Source organism: Sitophilus oryzae, unplaced genomic scaffold (assembly GCF_002938485.1).
Source record: "Sitophilus oryzae breed Bouriz unplaced genomic scaffold, Soryzae_2.0 scaffold_357_pilon_pilon, whole genome shotgun sequence".
Classification (NCBI taxonomy): Eukaryota; Metazoa; Arthropoda; class Insecta; order Coleoptera; family Curculionidae; genus Sitophilus; species Sitophilus oryzae.
In genome coordinates this window covers 592,044-613,716 of record NW_022146926.1, presented here as the reverse complement: position 1 = coordinate 613,716, position 21,673 = coordinate 592,044, and the positions used below count along the sequence as shown (strand labels likewise).

The window sequence follows — 21,673 nt, the reverse complement described above, 5'->3', positions numbered from 1 at the left end:
TTCAAGCTCCGTGCATTATACCTGCCCATACCATAATGCTTTCCCCTTCAAACGGGACACGGGGTTGTGCTGCATTCAAGCGTGCTCGTCTTCCAGATGCTCTTCAGACCAAACTTCGTCGCGAATCTGACACTAGGCCTATTCTTGTTTCATCACTAAACATGACGAAATTCCAATTAGGTCCATTTGGTCTCATCTCCTCAGCCCATTGTAGTCGCGTAATTTTGTGCTGTAAATTAAGCTTCGGAACACGGAGAGGCCTCCTTAAATGTAATCCTCTGTCATGGAGTCTTCCTGCTATGGTCTTTCTTGAAACATTTACTCCTTCAAGGCGAGCTAACTCATTTTTAATAGCGGTACTAGAAAGCATGGGATTACGTCGTGCAATTAGGGATATTTGACGGTCTTGCACAGCAGTAGTAACTCTCTTTCTAGCTCTTCCAGGCCGGTCTGTAACCTCGTTTGTCTCCCTGATTTTTTTTTAATATTCGCGAAACATCGCTTTGGTTAACTCCTACAATTTCCGCTATTGCAACTTGCCGGTAGCCCTGTTGAGACAGTGTTACTATTCTGACTCTATTAAACTGTGAAATAATGTTTCTAGGCATTTTAAGACCAAAACAATGGTCAAATTTCTTCTAAAACCCAAGAGACCACAAATCGAAATGTGCAAGAATTTGTAATAATATTGGGTCTGGACGATAAACATTGTTTACCATATCCATTTTAACAAAAAAAATGTTTATTACAGATTATCAAAGCTATGTATAAAAAAATATTTTTTAAGTTCCTTTCCGTATATTTTTAAACGATATAATACGCTATAATTTTGACCATGTGTGTATATTAAAATGTGTCAGACTTGTATCTGAATTCAGTAAATAACTGCTTAGTTAACCGAGTACCATTACAGTATAACCTAACAAATAATATCAATATCTACTACCTTATCTTAAATTAATATATCAAATGTATAAATATAATAACAAAAAAAATCAATGAAAAATACAAAAAAATATAAAGTATTAACAAAACTATTAAGTGTAACACATAGAGCACACATAGAGAACAATTAATACTTATAAGTACATTATGCAATAACATAAGGCAACAGGCATGTATTGGTGTTGATGAAGAGAGAGCCAAGGAGAGGCATAGCTGGTTTCAAAAAGTATACTCAACTCCAATTATGGAATAATAAATCTCTGAACCCCGATCTAAATGAACCGAGGGACTTAGCTATTAAAGCACTTGACAGGGAATTATATAACGAGACCGCAGAATACGTAAATGATCGTCGATATAAAGAGGTCTTATATTGAGGTAGATATAACTGATTAATATTTCGAGTGTCTCTGCTCTGAACAGTTTGGCGCAGTTTTAATTTAGATTTTAAATATAATGGTGTCTGTAATTTAATTAGATTGTGTACAAAGGTAGCCAAATGCAGTCTACGGCGTTCATACATATTAAGCCACTTCGATTCTTTAAGCCAAGGTGAGATATGCTCCCCTCTATCCAGAGAACAAATAAAATGTACACATGAATTTTGAATCTTCTGTATTCTGGAAGAGGAGTGCACATCAAGACAAGGTCCATAGACAATGTCAGCATAGTTGGCATGGCTAAGAACCAAACTGTCACATAGGCTACGTTTCAATGCTTGACTCATAATTTTTTTATTCCTATACAATCCCCTCAATGCTGTATAACTTTTCTGCACAATCGAATTGACATGATTTCGGAATCTCAAATCACAATCTAGAACCAAACCCAAATTCTTGACAGTTTTTAATGGATGGATTATTTCGTTATTCAGTTTAACAGGTAATCCCTTTGCTAAGGGTACCTTACCAAAACAAATCATTTGAGTTTTGCCAAGATTCAACTGAAGACCATGATTCAATGAGTATTTACTTATTTTCTCAAGAGCAGAATTAATATTATTGTAAACAGCTGCTGCATTTTCAGCAGTGTAAGTTGCATATATTTGCGTGTCATCGGCAAATTGATGCAGTTCGCAATCCACAACATTATTTTTCAAATCAGCGGTGTAAATAAGGAACAAGAGTGGTCCCAAAATGGAACCCTGAGGTACACCCCTAGAAAGCGGTAAAGCATCCGACTGAGCCTCATCGAGAACTACACACTGGCATCTATTAGACAAATAACTGCCAACCAATTCCACAACATTTTCCGAAAACCCGTAATAATGAAGCTTTGCCAGTAAAAGGTCATGCCCCAAGGTGTCAAATGCCTTAGTATAATCTAATAGAAGCAGACTTGCACCCTTACCTGTATCTAATTCTGTTAATATATCATCCAAAACTTTAGCTAAAACGGCAGAAGTACCATATTTACTCCTGAATCCTGACTGGCAATCAGGGATCAAATTATGTTTAGTTAAATGATTTAAAACTTGACTATATACCAACTTTTCCAATATCTTTGATAAAACTGGCAATTTACTTAAGCGGCCCTCACACGGTCAATAATATTGCCAATATTTTTTATTGTCAATGTTTTATCAATATTTGAAAGGTGGCCTGACACGGTCAATACATATATCAATATTAAGTTTTGTGCAGATATTAAGTGTGAATCATTTTGATATATGTAAGTGAGAAAAAATCGAGGAAAAAATTTATAAAAAGGCGTTGGATAAAAAATAGATATCAAAAAAGAAAAGGGGTTTGGCTAACTAAATCTTCTAGAGTACGTTAAGAAACAGAAGGCTGATGATTGCGATCCCAAAACTGGTGAAAACAACGACGGCGATGTTCCGTCTTCCGCCATGGTTACCAATAAACTAGTCAATTCTTGTCAATCATGCGACATAATGATCAATATATTGTCAATACGACTAGCTCCGCCTTTAATATTGTCGAGTATTTTCAGGGTCCCGAAAATCCATCAATATATTGAAAGTATTAAAATATGCTCTTAAAGTATTAAAGTATTAAAGTACGCTCAAACGCTCAATAATATTGTCAATAATCCAAAATATTGACAATATTATTGATCGTGTGAGGGCCGCTTTATAGGTAATAATTTACTTATAGGTAATACGCAATAATTTTGACCATGTGTGTATATTAAAATGTGTCAGACTTGTATCTTAATGTGTGTCAGACTTGTATCTAAAATGATCTGAGTCGAATTTATATTATTATTGTAAACTGTGAATCTGATTTAAGCTCCACTAGAAAGTATTTATTATCTTGGTCTTTCTTCTTAAGTTATTTTTACCGTTATTTAATCGTGTATCAATATTTTTATGTTTCCAGTCTAGAAATTGTAAAGTTTTTATTTTGTAAACTTATTTTCATTAAATTTCTTTGCAGTCCCAGCCAAGGTCCTTGCTGTAGCAGTGAAACTTGCAAATTTATACCGCTATATGAGCATGAAGTTTGCAAAATCGAATCAGACTGCTCAATGTCGTCCAAATGCAATGGAAGAACCGCCGAATGTCCATCACCTCAGCCCAGACCCAATAAAACGAGATGTAACAATGGAACTCAACTTTGCATTGATGTATATAATTATTTCTCTTTTTTAATTCTAATTAGTTACAAATATATTTCAGGATATTTTTTCATCGTTTTATTAATTTTTATTATTTTTTTTTCACGTAGGGAGAATGCACAGGTTCAATATGTCTGGAATGGAATCTACAGGCTTGCTCAATTACTACCCAAGATCATCCGAACATAGATAAGCGAAAATTGTGCGAGTTAGCTTGTCAAAACGGCACAGATATTTGTCGAAGTACCAGTGAATTTGCACACAAAGTAGGACTGCCACCTGGTGGAATAAGTCTGCGACCAGGTTCTCCCTGTGACAATTTTCAGGTAACTAAACATATTTTATTAAGAAATTATTATTTTATATTAAATATTATAATATAAATTCATAGAATAAGTTGGAGGTAAAATTACAGTTAGAAAGCATGGTACCAAAAAAAAATATTTTCACATTTATTATGTGTCATCTGTTTGACAATTTGAAATTGGCGCGCGAAGCTTGCCGACCAGTGGTGCCGTTTATCACCAGTGACGTAGTGACCAACCTGCGCAATATCATACCTTATTTTCTTTGTATCATGGTTAGAAAGTATAGTCTCTCCAACAAGCGGATGATGACAGTTATGCTTGCCATTTTAATTCACCAGTAAATTGTGTTTTCTGTAATTTTTGGATGTCTTCTGTCAAAATCTTCCCCGGCTCGTTGGACAGACTATAATTCGCTTCTGTATCAGACAATGGCGGCTCGTGACCCGTGGGACTGTGTAGGCGACAAGTCTAGGAGCATTTTAACATTAAATTTCATTTTTAGGGTTATTGCGATGTATTCTTGAAATGTAGAGCAGTGGACGCAGACGGACCCTTAGTCCGTTTAATGAACCTTCTGTTGAATCGGGAAACCCTTTTAACCGTTGCCCAGTGGATAACGGAATTTTGGTGGGCGGTATTACTGATGGGCGTGGCATTTATTATCTTTATGGGACTGTTTATTAAATGCTGCGCAGTACATACACCTTCGTCCAATCCGAAGAAGCCACCGGCAAGGCGCATTAGTGATACTTTTAGAGGACCGATCAATACTTTAAGAAGAATGGTGAGTATTGTGTTTATTTTTGATGTGATATTAAAAATATTTCACCCCCTTCGAACGAGAAAACTTATGACAGTGGAAGTTGTTTCTCATTTTAACTCACACAGAAAATTGTATTTACTTTCATTTTTTTGGATGGTGTCTGTCTAATCATAACCTTTAATTAAAACACTTTTACTTTTACACTGGACGCGCGTTTCGCTAACGCATCACCAGCAGATGATTAAAACTTCCTTTTACTTCAGTTTTAATCATCTGCTGATGATTGATTAGACAAAGGCGTGTCCAGTATAAAAGTAAAAGCACAGATTAGGTTTCCTATAAATATACAGATAAAAATCTTGACCCTAATTCGTGGTACGAAAATTGTTTTTTATGATGATGTGCAAACGAGTCAAATTTCCTGTGCGCAAAAATAAACTCGCGTAAAATAACAATAAACACCGTAATAGAGAGATATCGTTAAACCGAATAGCGTGCATGGACGTTAATAAGGCCAGGTGTTATTTCCTTTACGTGAGGTGGTATTAACTCTCTTCATTTATAGTTATCGGATCGGAAAGAATTCTGATCGCGTCGCGTCCGCTATTTAAACTTAACCTAACTTTGAATTTAAAACTTTGAAATTGTTTTGTTTACTAGGTATTTTAAAACTACCGGGCTACAGTGCTTATTTCCAGTGCTTTATTGTTCAACGTCTGCCAGTGGGTTTAGGGCAACAAGCAACAAATTCTCTTAGAAGGGCCAAGTCGTCATCTGCTGTAAACCTAAGACTCTTTATAGGTTCTTTAGTATTGGAAGAGGTGGAATCCATATTTTGGGCCATATTTACTTAATTAAAACTAATCACAGCTACTTAAATATCAAATTACATAATAAAACTAAAGCAATAATTCAAAACAATTTAAACATAACCTAAAATAAAAGATCTCGCCGGCCGGCTCCGGTTGTCAAATACCCGCACATGCCCATTTAAGCAATTTTTAAACGTTATCAGAGGTTATTTAGAAAGAGCGCTTGGTGTAATTGATCCGCAAATTACGTCAGGCGGTAACGTTATTAGTGGGCGTTGCGTTAAAAATTGACTCGCGCATATCGTAACTATGATAAGGTACGCGTAAATACTGGATGACGCTATTCGGTTTTCCTATATCTCTCTAATAACTGTGCCGGTCAGGCGCTGTGCACAATTTTAGAGGCCATAAGTGGGCGTGCTATGTGCGCAAACTAGTCACCTAACTAGTGCCCGATTCCGAAAATTGGAACCACGAAAAACAATAAAGAAAAAACAAAGATTATAATCTGTGGTAAAAGTATCTTGGTGTATTGTGGTGATTTATAGTATAATCACTATAATAGTATGGTTACTATAATAGTGACTATACTTCTTAATAAAATTAAACTCACTTTAAAATGAATAAAATTTCAGAGGTATCATCATCATGGTGCTGCTCAACAGAGAGCCGGACCTCATGTGCCAGGAAGGAGTCGACCGGAGCGATCAGGTCGTCCTTCAGCCAGTCAAGGAGGACCAAGAGCGGGTTATGGTGAAGGGAGGGGGCATTACCATGCTGCTAAAGGTAAAGGAAGTAAATGTACGTCATTTTATTTTTTTTTTATTTTATTCACCTTCATAGTAAAATATCTCACAGATATATTTTATTTTAAGAAAGTAAAGTTTGGTAGCAATTTATTTATGTATTCTTATTCATAATTTGTGTTAAAGTCTGTTTAACAAGAAAATAGATGATTTCGACAGCTGGCAAAGAAATTGACAGGCAACAACTCAGAGTTCTATCTTTTTATTTTTAACTCTATGGTTGGACAGTCTCAAGAACGGTAAACTAATAGGATTGCTCTTCCCGCGCTTCAGCTGACAGTTGTGACGTCATTGTAGTCCTTGTCATGATAGTGTGTATTATTAGTTGCCTATGGTAAACTTATAAAAATAACAGCTGCAAAATTCTGAGTTAATTATTTTGTAAATTTTAAATGTGAAAAAGGTGTTTTTAAGGTTTTTAGAGCAATAGAGTGTATAAATACGTTCATTTTGTGCTGTGGATTGTGACAACGTGCTTACTAAGTGCCTACGATATTGTTTATTAATTATTTTAAAGCAAAATATGGAAGTACTCTAAAAAGAATGCCTGCAAAAGGTGATGCTGGGAACTGCTGTTCTTAAAAATGCATTATCCGAGTATTTAATACGATTTATACAGTTAATTTTCTATACTGCATACATATAAGGTGTTTAAATAAAATAATGAATTAAATAATGAACTTTTTGCATCCGGCAACCAATAATGCACGTGTGTGTATTATTGGTTGCCAGATAAAGTAATAACCATGAATAAAGAAGACTACAATGATGTCACAAAGCGAGGTACATGCACCTGGCGGACACTTTTGGCTGAATGAGCAGTCCTATTAGTGTTAACTGTTCTTTAAAAAACAGTCTATACTATTTTAAATCAGAATCATACCAAGCTTCTATAATTTGAAAAAATTATTTTGTTTTGTTTAAAGATGGTCGTTATAAATGAATATTATAAAAATATATAATTCTAATAAAAATAGATAAGTTATAATAAGTATTTATTAACACAAACATCCGATACGCTACTGAAGCAGGTAAGTCAAATTAACGTATCTAAATTCTTTGACATCTAATCTTTGACAAGTAATAAATAAAAGCTAAAATGCAAGAAAAATATATAATTTAATTAATTTAAGTGAATTTCATAAATGATCGGTTTACTACACATATGTATATTATATAGTCACTTACTAGCGAAAAGTTGTTCCATTATTTCACTCAATTTTGCACGCTACACAACCAACTATTTTAGAGTCTTTTTCGATAAATCGCGATAGTGTCACTGTTAATTTAAGTTCTGCCACAATTTCCATCTAGATTTACTACCTTTATACAACTATCAGTAGTAAAATAAATAATAAATAACATAAAATCAGCTCCGTAAAGCCTGACAAATCCACAAAATTTCAAATCAAATTCAAATGTGTCAAATGAATCGTCAAACAGAACTGTCAAGGATCCCCACCCTAGAGAGCTTTTATGGTGCCTTTTCCGCCCACCATGCATGAATACATGGATAGCATTATGCTTCTTCCTTAGTCTTCTTATTCAAAGGTAATAACCATGACAAGGACTACAATGACGTCACAAAGCGAGGAGCATGCACCTGGCGGACACTTTTGGCTGAATGAGCAGTTCTATTAGATTAACTGTTCTTGGGACAGTCTATACTTTTTTAAATAGGTATAATATCAGAATCATACCAAGCTTCTAAATAAAAAAAATACATTCTGTTTTGTTTTAAGATGTCGTTTAAATTAATATTTTTATTATATTGTTTTAGTTAAATGTGAGAACTTTTACTTTATACAGTGGTAGTCAGGAAATGTAGTATTAGAATAGTAACACTTTTATGAACACTGAAATATTTATGAGTACCCCTGTATATGTTTTTATTTGTTTTAATCATTATTGGATTATGTCACATCATTTCAACTCCAACTATCATTGCATTAGCTTTGTCGAGGTGTATGTTTGTGTTTTTATGTGTGTACATTCAAAGTACGTTTATAATCATCTGTCCAAATGTGACATTGTGTTTGTTTACATTGCTTAGCGCATTATTATGCTTAATAACATATTTTTTATCATCTTTGTTATATTTAAATAATTATAATATTCTATAATAAAGAAGGGTATTTTTGAAATCTTATACTATTTATTTTATGTATAATTAATAGGAGACACACCTAGAAACACATCCTAATAGAATATTTTTCTCCTAATGTAACTAGATTATTCTCCATTAGCATCTGCGCCACCCCCTACAAATCTACCGTATGCAGGAGCCTATGAAATGAGAAACAAAGTCTGACAGAAGGTAAGAAATAAGCCTTAAACACAATTCACTTAAAGCAAGCATAAATTTATATCCTGTCTGTTTTACATAATATACAGGGTGGTCCGAACTGTATTCCGGAAACTTTGGCAGCATATTCTGCAGATAAAAATAAGTAAAAAAGTTCGTATAAATGTATGTCCTAAAATGCTTAGTTTCGGAGATACAGGGTGTAGAAGTTTCATTTTTATTTAGATTTTTCCAAATAATTTGTGAAGTAACGTCAATATTTGGATGAAAATTGGCATCTGGGATTTTTTTGACATGAGAAATTTGATTTTACCTTTTTTACCTAAGAAACGTCGTAAATGTATATTTTTTTATTCAGTATTTTTATATAGATACGAACGAAAAGTTATTAGTCATCAAACCAGTTAAAAAATATGTAGGTGACGCCCTCTACAAGTATATAGGAGTTATATTGACATCAAAATCAAATTTCTCATGCTAAAAAACTCTCAGACAGCACTTTTCATCCAAATATTGAGGTTACACAAAAATTATTTGGAAAAAATCGAAATAAAAATGAAACTTCTACACCCTGTATCTCCGAAACCAAGCGTTTTAGGACCTACATTTATACGAACTTTTTTGCTTATTTTTATCTGCAGAATATACTGCTGAAGTTTCCGGAATATAGTTCGGACCGCCAAACCAAACCGTAACATATAAACTTGCGTGCATTGGAATCGACCCACTGTACACTTTTAACTTTAAATGTGTCTTTTAGAATCTATTTATCAGACCAAGAAAAAAAATAAGAGCTGTTTCAAAGACAATTTAACATGCTTTAATATGAGTATAAATTTATCCAAAGTACTTATCGTTTATATACGTAGCAACGGGTAAACAAATGAAAGGCATTTGTGTTGTGGTGACAATAAGAATAAAAAACTTATCAAATATTGCAATTTCTACTTTACTGTTACTTTGTAATCGAAATTTGCACATTGTTCTTTTATTGTTTGATTTGTTGTGTTTCATTGTTTGATTAGTGTTTCAATTTAATGCATAAATCACGGAAAAAAGCTGTCAAAGTAATCGCTTTAATTGAAAATGGACTTAAACAGAGAGCTGTTGCTCTTCGAAGAGTGTGTGGATGATATGAGGAGACCCGATCCTTTCGTAGGCGACCTGGAACCGGTGGAAAGAGATATACAACGGATCGTGATGACCGCTTTATTGTGTCAACAATATTAAGAAATCGGCATCTTAAGGCGATTCAGGTGCAACAACAGCTCCGTGAAACACGGGGAGTGACTGTTAGTCAGAGGGCAGCAAGACGAAGATTGAAGGAAAGTAACATGACCCCCAAAATACCTGCAATTGGTCCAAAACTTACCCCAGCTCATTGTCAAACACGCCTGCCTTTTGCACGGAACATCTGAACTGGGCACTAGAACAATGGGGATGTGTTTTATTCTCAGATGAGACCAGGATATGCCTGTATGGTAGCGACCGAAGAAGGAAAGCGTTCCAGAAGCCAGATGAGCGATTCGCAGAATGCTGCATTGAGGAAGGGATTGCTTATGGAGGTGGTTTCTGCATGATCTGGGGTACAATTTCTTTGATTGCGCGAACCGACTCAGTTTTTATCCGTTGGGACGACCGTCGGCATGGGAGAGGAGGTTTAATTGGTGCTAGGTATATTGAGGACATTTTAGCAGTTCATATGGTGCCTTACGTCGACTACATTGGAAGCGAATTCACTTTTATGCATGACAAAGCGAGAGCACACACATCAAGAATCGTACACGATTACATTTCAGAAGTCGGTTTTCGGGTTATGGAATGGCCAGCATGCAGTCCAGACTTAAACACGATAGAACATTTATGGGATGAGCTAAAACGAAGGATTCGTACTAGACAAAGAGCCCCAACCTCTATCCCAGAGTTCATTGTTGCAGTATAAGAAGAGTGGCTTAACATACCGCAAGCAACAATATCAAACTTGATTGAATCTATGCCAAAGTGTATGAGAGATGTTGTAAGAGCAAGACGGGGTCATACCCATTATGGAAAATTTATTTTAGTTAATTGTCAATCAATAAATAAATAAATAATGGCATACATCTTAGTAATAAAAAACGATAATTTGTTTCATGCATTAATTTAATAATTTTAATCCAAAGAAACCGAAAAACAAATTAATATCTCTAAACTCTTTTCAAAGAATATAAAATTGTCTTTCAAACAGTATATATTTTTTCTTAATCTGACAAATATATTCTAAAAAATATATAGTTAGCTTCAAAAGTTTGCCTTGGGCCGATTTCTATGCACGCAAGTGTACATGTAAAATAAGTAAAACTGGTGGTAGTATAAAACTGTAACTAGTTTAACCTGATAAGTACGATCGTTTTTTTTGGTTATATTAATAACAATACATGCATTTTAGGAAGAGGGCGGGGCTATTGAAATAGCTCCACCCCCGCGGGTGTCTCCGCCTCCGGATTATCCAGGCACCCCCATGTTGGCCAATATAACGTTGAATTTCGATCAGGCCGTACTGACGTCGCCTCAGCACCTCCAGATCGAAATGAAGCAACAGCAGCTCGGGTCTCGACCGTCCGGATCGAACGGCATCAGACAAGGAAGCGTTTCCAGTCCGGAAGTCATCATTAAACCCGGTGTAAGTGCAATACCAGTGACCGAGACTGGAAGACATGTGGATTTGGCATCTGTGGCGCCATCATAATGTGGTGTTTTGTATTTGGTAACGATTTGGCATGGTTTAATTCAAAAATATTGATTTTTTGACACAGATTGTTTTTACGCCTTCTACTACAATCTGATTCGTTTGAGTTTTTTGTCTTGGAAGTAGAATTTTTTGAATTATTTAACTCTGTCTTAGAAAATTAGGTAATTATTGGGAAAACTGGAAATCGTCCGATTTTCACCAAAATTGGTATACACACTATTTTGAGGTCGTAGATTACGAATCTGAACTTTTTTCTTGGCGGTCTCTTACCGTTTTTCAGAAAAACGGAAAATTATTTCAACATTGAATTTTTCTTTATTTCGGCCCTATAAAGTAATAATTTTACTATATTTTCATTATATTATTGTTTATCTAAAAGCTACACTTGATTGGGGATAGAAATATATCCAAAATTTTACTGAAAAACACTTTTCTTAACAAAATAACAAAGAAAATTGAGACCAGGATGGAAGTTTGACATTTCATATATCCTTCTTTCTCTCTCCTATGTAATGAGAGAGACAAATATATTTTAGACCTAATCTAGAAATTTGAAAATTTACAACGTTGCCATATCTTCTATTTTTTCAGGTGATTAGGGATTTTAAATAAATTACGTATTATGAGATCGACAATAATTAAATATACCTACCTATATCCACAAAGTTACGCGGAAGAGTTTTGATTGCATTGGTTTCAACTTCTATGCGGAGGGGGTTAATCGTTTTTTTTTGTTATATTTATTATATTTATAACCACGAAGTTGCACGAAAGAGTTTTGATTGCATGGGTTACAACTTCCATGCGGAGGGTGTTAATCTTTTGTTGTTATATTATATCAAAAAAAGATTAAACCCCTGCGCAAAGAAGTTATACCTATAAAGACTATTTATAACCACGAAGTTGCACGAAAGAGTTTTGATTGCATTGGTTTTAACGTCTTTGCGGAGAGGGTTAATCTTTTTTTGATATAATATAACAACAAAAGATTAACACCCTCCGCATGGAAGTTGTAACCAATGCAATCATCATATATAGTAAGATCTCGTTGGTAAAATAGCAATTATGGGAAGGAGCCGTTCTTCTGGCGACCGCCTTTCGTAATTCCAGAATGAACGAAAAAAACACGCTAAATTTAGGTTTAGCATTGGCAACGTTGCTTTAAATGCCAGAAACACATAACCCAACATTTTCAGATTGTTTACAAATTTATTTTAGCAAATTTTCCTCTATTATGCATAGAATTGGTTAAAAAAGTAACAGAAAATAGCAATAACATCATTGTTTATTGAATACCTAACAAAATATATGCTAGAAAACCTTAAAAATATGAGAAATTAAGAAAAATTCGATGTTGAAATAATTTTCCGTTTTTCTGAAAAACGGTAAGAGACCGCCAAGAAAAAAGTTCAGATTCGTAATCTACGACCTCAGAATAGGGTGTATACCAATTTTGGTGAAAATCTAACGATTTCCAGTTTTCCCAATAATTACCATATTTATTTACAACCACATAATATGTAATAGTGACATTCCAGACTTAAAAATTTTGAAAGTGTCAAATTATCTACATCTTCTCTCTTCCATTTCCCTCACTCGATTTTTCTTATTTCTCGCCTCATTTAATTAAGCAAAATACTCTTGTTATATCTTTATTAAATACATATCTAACATCAACAAAAATAAACAAGAAGATTACCAATAATAATTGAATATTTTAATACACTTATTTGTTGAAGGTAAAAATGCTAGACTTTTTTGGCTTAAAACCTACATTCTGGCGTTTTAAAAAAGCGACGAGTTTGTGATATTTTGATATGTCAGTTTTTTTCCTTAATTCTATCATTGTCCGTATCATGCTGTACATAGGCCAAAGAGTAGATGGCTTTTTCTGCCTTCCCATGTCGCTAAAATATGCCATCAAGACTGTCTCCGAAGCAATATTCTTAGCATTTCTTTCGGCACATCATTTTTCGTATACTTTCAATGCTATTTCATATCGTCCCCTACTTTTCTCTGGAAGTAAATTGGCTTCTGCTCTTTTTGCAGCTTCTGTAAGTTCTGGTGGAGTACTAATATTAAAGTCGTCTTCATTATCAGAACTTTCCGACAACATTCTGACTTTCTATGTTATACAAATTCGAAAAAGCGAACGAGAAGTTGTTTGTTTTGCTGTTGAAGGTTTGCGCCATAACAACCACTGGTACGGGTAACTATAGATATGGAAATGCCAAAACAGAAAACGACAAATTTTCGCATATTTATTTTTTTTCAAAATAAAATACTGTCCCTATTTTTAATTAATGATGTGGTTGTAAATAAAATAGTATACAAACCTTGGAGGAAAGTTTTCATTATTGTTTCGAGATTTAGTTAATCTCGCGACAGTAATGAAACACTTCTCTCCTCGGTATGTAATATACTATTTAAACTCTAGAGGAAGGTTTCCCTAACTATATTAGCATAATCAGCAGATGACTAAAAAACTTATAGTTTATTTGTTACAAATGATAATCAGCTGCTGATAATGTTAACATGGTTAGTAAAATATGCATCTATAGTTTAAAATTAAGTGTTTTGGTCTTTGACATGTTGCGATAAATTACTGAAATTTTCTGTTGTAATTAATAGTAAATCTGATAATGGATGCTCCAACCAGAATTTTATAACTCTCTAGCATAGATAAAAGAAAGAAGTTTAGATTGGAAAGTGCCCATAAGGAGAATGTAAATACTATTTGGCGCTATTCTTACAACGGTCGCTCTCCAAAGCTTTTGATAATTTCGGAGCGGTTCGGCTTTTTCCGGAATTATGTCGCCAAACATTATTTATTCAAATTTATTATTTTCTTTTAATTTTTTTAATACAATACAGTGTGTTGCATATAAGAAACTTTATTTTTTATAAGATCATGTATGAAATACCTATGAAACATTGCAAACCGACGCACAGTGGGGTATTTGACACCGATAGTTGATCGACTTTTTTATGTAGACCCTATATAAAGTATTGCTATTTTCAATTAAAAAGGAAATAATATGAACAAAATAAAGCATCAAAAAAAAGAAAGAAAAATCACTGTTCCAGTGTTTCCACGGTCTATGCCACTAATGCCACTAGTAATATCGCAACTAATACTACGACTGATCCGCGACCAATGCCCATACCACTAAAGCCGCTACTAATGCCAAATTGTGTTATACTGCTAATGGCACTAATGCGATCGCTTTGTACACAACAATGCCATCGCGGTTTACACCTTGCATTAGTATATCACTGATTTGCAAATTAGAGGAAACCAAGAATGTTTTTCTCATTTTATCAGCAAAGTCGCAAAAAGTCGCAGTATTTTATTTTACTGTATGAAAGCCCAATGTTTACTAAGTAAAACGTATATAGACAGTATACTGAATTATTCGAAATGCGCAACTAAATCTCTAAGTATAATAAAAATGTCACAAATTTAATCAAATTTTCTGAACGCCTAACTTTTAGTTGCCAAAAAATCGTTAGTATAGAGAATGTCAAAATAAATAATATGTTTTTGTAGAATTGCCTGTACCTGCAGCTTGCTGAGCCATTTTCAATCAAAACAATAATATAAACGTAAAAGGAGCACAAGAACAACAACAATTTATAATTTTAAACATAAAATTTAGCCATTTACCTCTTATCTGTGAGAAGTTACAATTTTGACGTTTCGTTGAAACAAATGAATGCAACTAAACACACCCATAGCAACGCCATTCATGGCAGACATGATTTAACTTATCATTTATCTTTTTTTGGGAAATCTTAAACACATTTACTTTTTCGAATTTCGATCACCTTTGTCATGCTAATACTCCACCGTGCGACGTTATGCCACGATCCACGATGGTTTTTGCAGTTCACAGTTCACACCACAGCTTTTTAACTTTTTAATGCCACTTTTTCACAATTATCACGGGTTTGTGTAAATAACATTTAAATTAAACTCACGAGATAGCAATAATTACTTTGAAAATGGACGCTTTAAACACTTTTCGGCATTTTTTTTAATTAGGGTGGTTTAAATTTTGAAAGATTTTTATAAATTTTGAATATTTTGACTTTGAAAAGAGAAAATTATTACTGTTCTTGTTTGCGGTTGTTCTCAGCAACCGCTATAGCAGCGCGCTACAACGTTTGCGCTCCAAAACAATAATTATAAGTTTTGGCGACAAGCCGAGCATTCCAATCTAAACTTGTTTCCTTTACCTATGCTCTCTAGCTCTCTATGTCATATTATTGACAACCAAGTTAAGAGCAAAGAGTAGATAAGACAAGAGACGACAGTTCGCGCGGTACCTTTCATGTTTGAGTGGTGGGGAGAGTGACCTCGTCTCGCTTGTCCCTTTAAATTTTCGTAACTTTTTCGCGGGAAATTTGAAATAGACTATTATTAAAATTTGCCTGTATAGCTTATAAATAGTTACTGTGTGGGTAAAGAGATAAATAGAAACGAAAAAAAATGAGTTTTCTAAATATTATATAAAATAAATTATAATTAGAAACATATTTGTCGGGGAATAAAGATAATAAAAGCAATATTTTGTATATCGTTGGTAAACAAGAGAAAGTGACCAAGTCGATTTGTAAGAAATGTTTTATTTACGTGTATTTTTTTTACATATGGACTTGAACAAGTGTAATATCACAATGTGGAGTTTATGTACAAAAAAATAGAGTTGCTCAATTTTTATTTAATAAATCCTCGCAATTACAAGCTTCTAACCATGTCTTCGATCTATGGATTACATTTAGTTTAATAACATAATTATATAGTATATTTCTATAAAAATACTTTTCAGGATCCTTTGGAAAAGAGTGAAATATTATGTTTGTCGAAGAACAAGACCTATTTTTGCAGTCTTTATAAGCACACACAATGCCACCATCTCGTCTTTTCCTGCTACTCGTGTCCTGTTCAGTATTCATATTTAACAATAATTACAAATTAGAACGCAATAAAAACGATACTAAAATTAAACCTTAAAAACTCTCAAAACGATAATATATCGAAAAACTCTGAAAACACACTTTAAAAAGGCAAAAATGCAAGAAAACAACTAATCAGATTTGTTTATGTTTAAGCCTGATTAGCACAGCTGATTAGCGTCCTAAAATCTTAGGTTCGAATAAATAAAATGCGCAGTTGTCAGATTTTCAGATTTTACTGTTTATCTTTGAAATCGACCAACTTTAGTCATTCTGTTTCTTTGATATTATCAGTACATTGCGAAAAAAAGAACCTAAACCAACCTAAACTAAAATTTACATTTCCGTATTAACATACGTTACTTTATATCCTTCTTATATTATTAATTTATTTTCAGAAAATCTTGTTTATTTTTCAAAGAAATATACTTGGCAACAGACAAAATGGGACTTGATGGGACCTTTAAATTTTAATATATCTGCATCTCTCTCGCGAAATTCGACTTCTTTGTTCACTGTCGTCTCTTGTCTTATCTACTCTTTGTTAAGAGCTAAATTCAAATGAAAATTGTATTCCAAGACTTGGATCTCTATTAATTAAAAAAAAACAATTCTGGGCATAAAAAAGAGTAAATCTACAAAGTGTCTTTTGAATATTGCAGTTATTTTGTCAAATCATAATTAAAGTACAAGAATAAATCCAAATCAAACGTCTTTCAGTCTTAGGCCACTTTATTGTACGCCGTATCAAAAGTTGGCCAATATGTGCTCTGTGATTGAACACGGGAACTTAGTAAAGTGCGTGTACGTTTTTAAATCTTATTATGGTCAGAAACGGGTGAAAACGACTGAAATGTGTTGCATAAACAGGCATTCCTTAAAATGATTTACCAACACTACAGTAATTTTATACAGAGTGTGCTATAAAGCTCGCAACAATGTCTGCTCTCTCATCCTGTATATACTTATTGAAAAAAATTGTATTTTGAAAGATTTGACCTCATTATGCATCAAATTTCAGTCAATTTACGTTTAGTCACCTCTAGACATTAAGAATAATATTTTTTATGTAATTGAATTTTACTGAAAGTTGTAATATATAGTTAGCTTTTCCTTTGAAAAAGGCTGATTTGTTCAATTTACTTTTTAATAGGTCTTTTAATAAATTTTTGTCCATTTTATTGTTAGAATATGAGGCGTTTCCCTCGAGAATTTGTAACATTTAGGATATATTTGTAAACTTTTGTATTATTGAATGGATGTGGTTTTCCGGAGTTTGTATTTAAAGTTTTATCGCAGACCTGCATCAGTTTGATAATTTTGTTTATGCCATTTATGCACCAAATACGTTTATACTTATTATAAATATATTGTTTTAGATATTATACTTTTAAATATAATAACGAATTTTTATCATAATCCAACAGAAGTTGCAAATATAAATATTTTTTACAAACATAATTTATTTTATTTTTTTAACAACCAGGTTTAAATGTTATTCGGATATTCTGATGTCTTTTGACATTGACAATTTTCGACAAATAACAGAAAAGTGTAATTAAAGTCCTTTTAATTACTAGAGAATTAGTTGTAATACTCTTTATAAGTATTTAAATTATTTATGACATTTTTCAGTATGGTAATTTTATGTTTTGATACTCTCTGGGTAATTTGACTTCCTTCTTTATTTTCTATACCGTGCTGGCAACTGTTACTTTTGGGTCGGTATTTACATGTGTGGAAGTAAATCGCATAGGGATCTTATTCAGTCGGAGTGAGAGAAATGCGACGGTGTGCTGTTGCGGCGTTGCCGGTACGCCTTTCCCTATCCAGTAAAGTAAAATCACGATAACTAGATAAAATCATTAGATATATGTTTCTGAGCATCTGAAATCGAATTATAAGGATATCGTTAGGGTGTCCATTTTTTTATAACGAGAAAACGTCAGTAATCGCGATAATTTAAAAACTTAACTTTTTAACACAACACGCCATAACTTAAGAACCACTTTAGATATTGAAACTTTTATTTTTATTTTGAAGATCGGATCTTTTACAATAGGTTTAAATAAGAAAAAATCGATAAGGTTGTTTTTTCCATTCAAAAATTTTAAGCAACCCATCCATTTGCCTTTAGTGCATAGCAATTTTCAGCAATCGTGTAACTTTTTTTATTTATAAAGATTTTCACATATTGTCTGTGAAGAAAATATAGCAGAATTATTAAGAAAGTTTTTGAAAAAACTACAGTCAATTTATTTCTAATAGATTTCGAGATATCTCGATTTTTGAATTCAGAGTTCTAATAGCGCGACCACTGTCGAACACCCAACTCAATTCCACTTATTATTACCAAAAATGCAAGTGTTTCTAACTTGCACTTTTACAACGACTCGTTAATAAATAAACAAATTAAGTATCACGAGACGTAATTAAATCGTGAAGCTGAACGAATGATGTACACCTTTCCCTACAATTTTAAGTACTAACAGAGGTATTGATTGGGTCGACCGCTTGACTGCGACAAATCTGCTATATCCCCTTCCACGTCTCTTAGCAATATGTGCATAGTTTCTCGGTTTATTTCATGCGTTTGGCAACGTGTTTACTGTTCTCTCTTTTTTCGGTACATTATAAAATGCATTGTACTCTTCTTACGTATGGAAATCTCGACCCAAGACCCAAGACTAACCTTTGCCAGCCTTTAGTATAAGACATTAATACCTAAATCTTCAAACAAGAATATAAAACTGTTCTATAAATAACTTCTCATTTAAATTATATTTTCTACCTTTTCCTCGTTTACATTTACTTTATATGTAACCGTATGGTCGAAAAAAAAACGGCGTCAGCGATGGCTATGAAATGAAGATAGCTGTCATTTTATATTGGAAATGTCATCGATCGTCATTTCCCAGCCAACTGGACGCCGTTTTTTTTTCGATTCTACGGTACTTCTGGAGTTATTGCCCAAAAATATAACGTAACGACGTCAAAGTTGGTTTTGTAATAAAGATTGTTGATATTTTATTTGTAAAATTATATGGTGAAGGCAATAAATAAAATTTGAAGTGTCTTTCTAAGATTCACAATAATTTCACTGTGATTGAAATCCTGACGCAATATCTTTGCAGATTTATGTACTTTGCATAAAACTAGGGCAAATAACTAAAATAAGTCATAAATTACTTAAAACAAACCTAACAACCGCAATAATTCATCATAAATCAAATGTGTCAAGTAAAACGTCAAAAAAATTGAGAATAGAAGGCATTTCGATGACGTCACTTCCGTCTCTAATGTATAAATATGTTTAATCTTTATGTTTCTCAATCTTTAATGTTTTTATTTCATGGGTAATGCCATCAACTGCCATTTGCAAGCCAACTTGACGTCACTTTTTTTCGATTTTTTGATCATACGGTACTTTTATAAAAACTAGTTGGTTTTGTTATACAGGGTGGTCTGCACCGTATTCCGGAAACTTCAGCTGCATATTCTGCAGATAAAAATAAGTAGAAAAGTTTTTATAAATGTAGGTCCTAAAATGTTTAGTTTCGGAGATACAGGGTGTAGAAGTTTCATTTTTCTTTCGATTTTCCAAATAATTTCTGAAGTAACGTCAATCTTTGGATAAAGATTAATTGTCTGAGAGTTTTTTGACATGAGAAATTTGATTTTGATGTCAATATGACTTCCTACTGGTTGAGGGCGCCACCTACATCTTTTTTAACTGGTTTGAAAAGTAATAACTTTTCGCCTGTACCTGTATAAAACTACTGAGTAAAAAATATACATTTACGACGTTTCTTAAGTAAAAAAGATCTCTTGGTAAAAATCGCTCCCAAATTTCCCATTTCACTCAAAATAATCTACTCATGTTTATTTTTTTTTGTCAACAATGACATGTATTGACTATTTCCATTATAAATATCTTGAGAACGGTTGCTCGTAGCGATTTTTACCAAGAGGCATTTTTTACGTAAAAAATCACGTATTCTTTCATTCAGTAGTTTTATACAGGTACGGACGAAAAGTTATTACTCTTCAAAACCGTTAAAACAAATGTAGGTGGCGCCCCATACAATTAGGTGTCATATTGACATCAAAATCAAATTTCTCATGTCAAAAATTTGCCAGACATTAATTTTCATCCAAATATTGACGTTACTTCGGAAATTATTTGGAAAAAATCGAAATAAAAGTGAAACTTCTACACCCTGTATCTCGGAAACTAAGCATTTTCGGACATACATTTATACAAACTTTTTTTACTTATTTTTATCTGCAGAATATGCTGCCGAAGTTTCCGGAATACAGTTCGGACCACCCTGTATATGATTAAATAAATATTAATATGAAATTTTTTTCAGTAGGAAGCAATATTTATATATAAATATAATTATTATAAACCTTCATTCATACAAATTAGATATTTTTAAGAACTGATATGTATTATATTAAATTTTAAACGATTATTGTATTTGGGCGCTGGCAGAATACTTCTATTTTATTAATTTATGTATTCTATTTTATAAAGCATGTTTTTTATAATAAGACCAACCAATATCAAGTGCTGAATTTTAAATTGAACGATAGAAACTGGTGTAACAATTTAATTAAGCAAATACTATAAACAAGATTATAAACTTTTATATAATATATTATCGACCTGTAAACAATTTCTATAAGCGTGCAAATAAATGGATCTCATTCGTTTTGTTTACGTGATTATCTGTGTGAAGAAGGCTATTTTTATATGGGGCAAAACTTGTAATTACCATTGTTAAAATTTCTGGAAATGTGATAATCCCAAAAGAACAAAAACTTTTTCAATTTCACAATATTTGTCTTTATTATTAGTTTAGTAAATCAAATAAATTATATTTGATGCTAATCTCTGTAATTGACATTGTAAAAACAATATAATGTAAATAAATAAATAGTTGTTTTTATATGAAAACGATGTGTTTCATTTTTAATAGTAAAATGTCTTCTGTAATTAAAACGTTTATTTCCATATTGGCAGTTTAATAAATTATAAAAAATGTAAATTACAAATAGTAATACCACAGATTAGATATATTATATGTATACAGATAAAAATCTTATCCCTAATTCGTGGTACGAAAATTGTTTTTTATGACGATGTGCAAACGAGTAAAATTTCCTGTGCGCAAAAATAAACTCGCGTAAAATAACAATAAACAGCGTAATAGAGAGATATCGCTAAACCGAATAGCGTGCATGGACGTTAATAAGGCCAGGTGTTATTTCCTTTACGTGAGGTGGTATTAACTCTCTTCATTTATAGTTATCGGATCGGAAAGAATTCTGTTCGCGTCGCGTCCGCTACTTAAACTTAACCTAACTTTGAAATTGTTTTGTTTACCAGGTATTTTAAAACTAAAGGGCTAAAGTTCTTATTTCTAGTGCTTTATTATTCAACGTCTGCCAGTGGGTT

General features: G+C 33.0%; 1 protein-coding gene across 4 annotated transcripts in view; it reads left to right on the top strand.

Annotated features, from left to right (window-relative positions):
* The window catches only part of LOC115884798 (disintegrin and metalloproteinase domain-containing protein 10), a 239,004-nt gene extending 227,923 nt beyond the window's left edge, over positions 1-11,081 (top strand). Inside the window, exons 10-15 of one of the 4 annotated variants that reach the window (XM_030903484.1) lie at positions 3,345-3,534; positions 3,636-3,851; positions 4,336-4,617; positions 6,044-6,194; positions 8,461-8,531; positions 10,948-11,081. In XM_030903484.1, coding sequence (XP_030759344.1) covers positions 3,345-3,534; positions 3,636-3,851; positions 4,336-4,617; positions 6,044-6,194; positions 8,461-8,525 — 904 coding nt within the window. In that variant the 3' untranslated portion in view covers positions 8,526-8,531; positions 10,948-11,081. Of the gene's footprint in view, positions 1-3,344; positions 3,535-3,635; positions 3,852-4,335; positions 4,618-6,043; positions 6,210-8,445; positions 8,532-10,947 lie in introns of all 4 variants that reach the window. The other 3 variants (XM_030903483.1, XM_030903482.1, XM_030903481.1) reach the window with 3 other exon arrangements.
* The last annotated feature ends 10,592 nt before the right edge of the window (positions 11,082-21,673 follow it).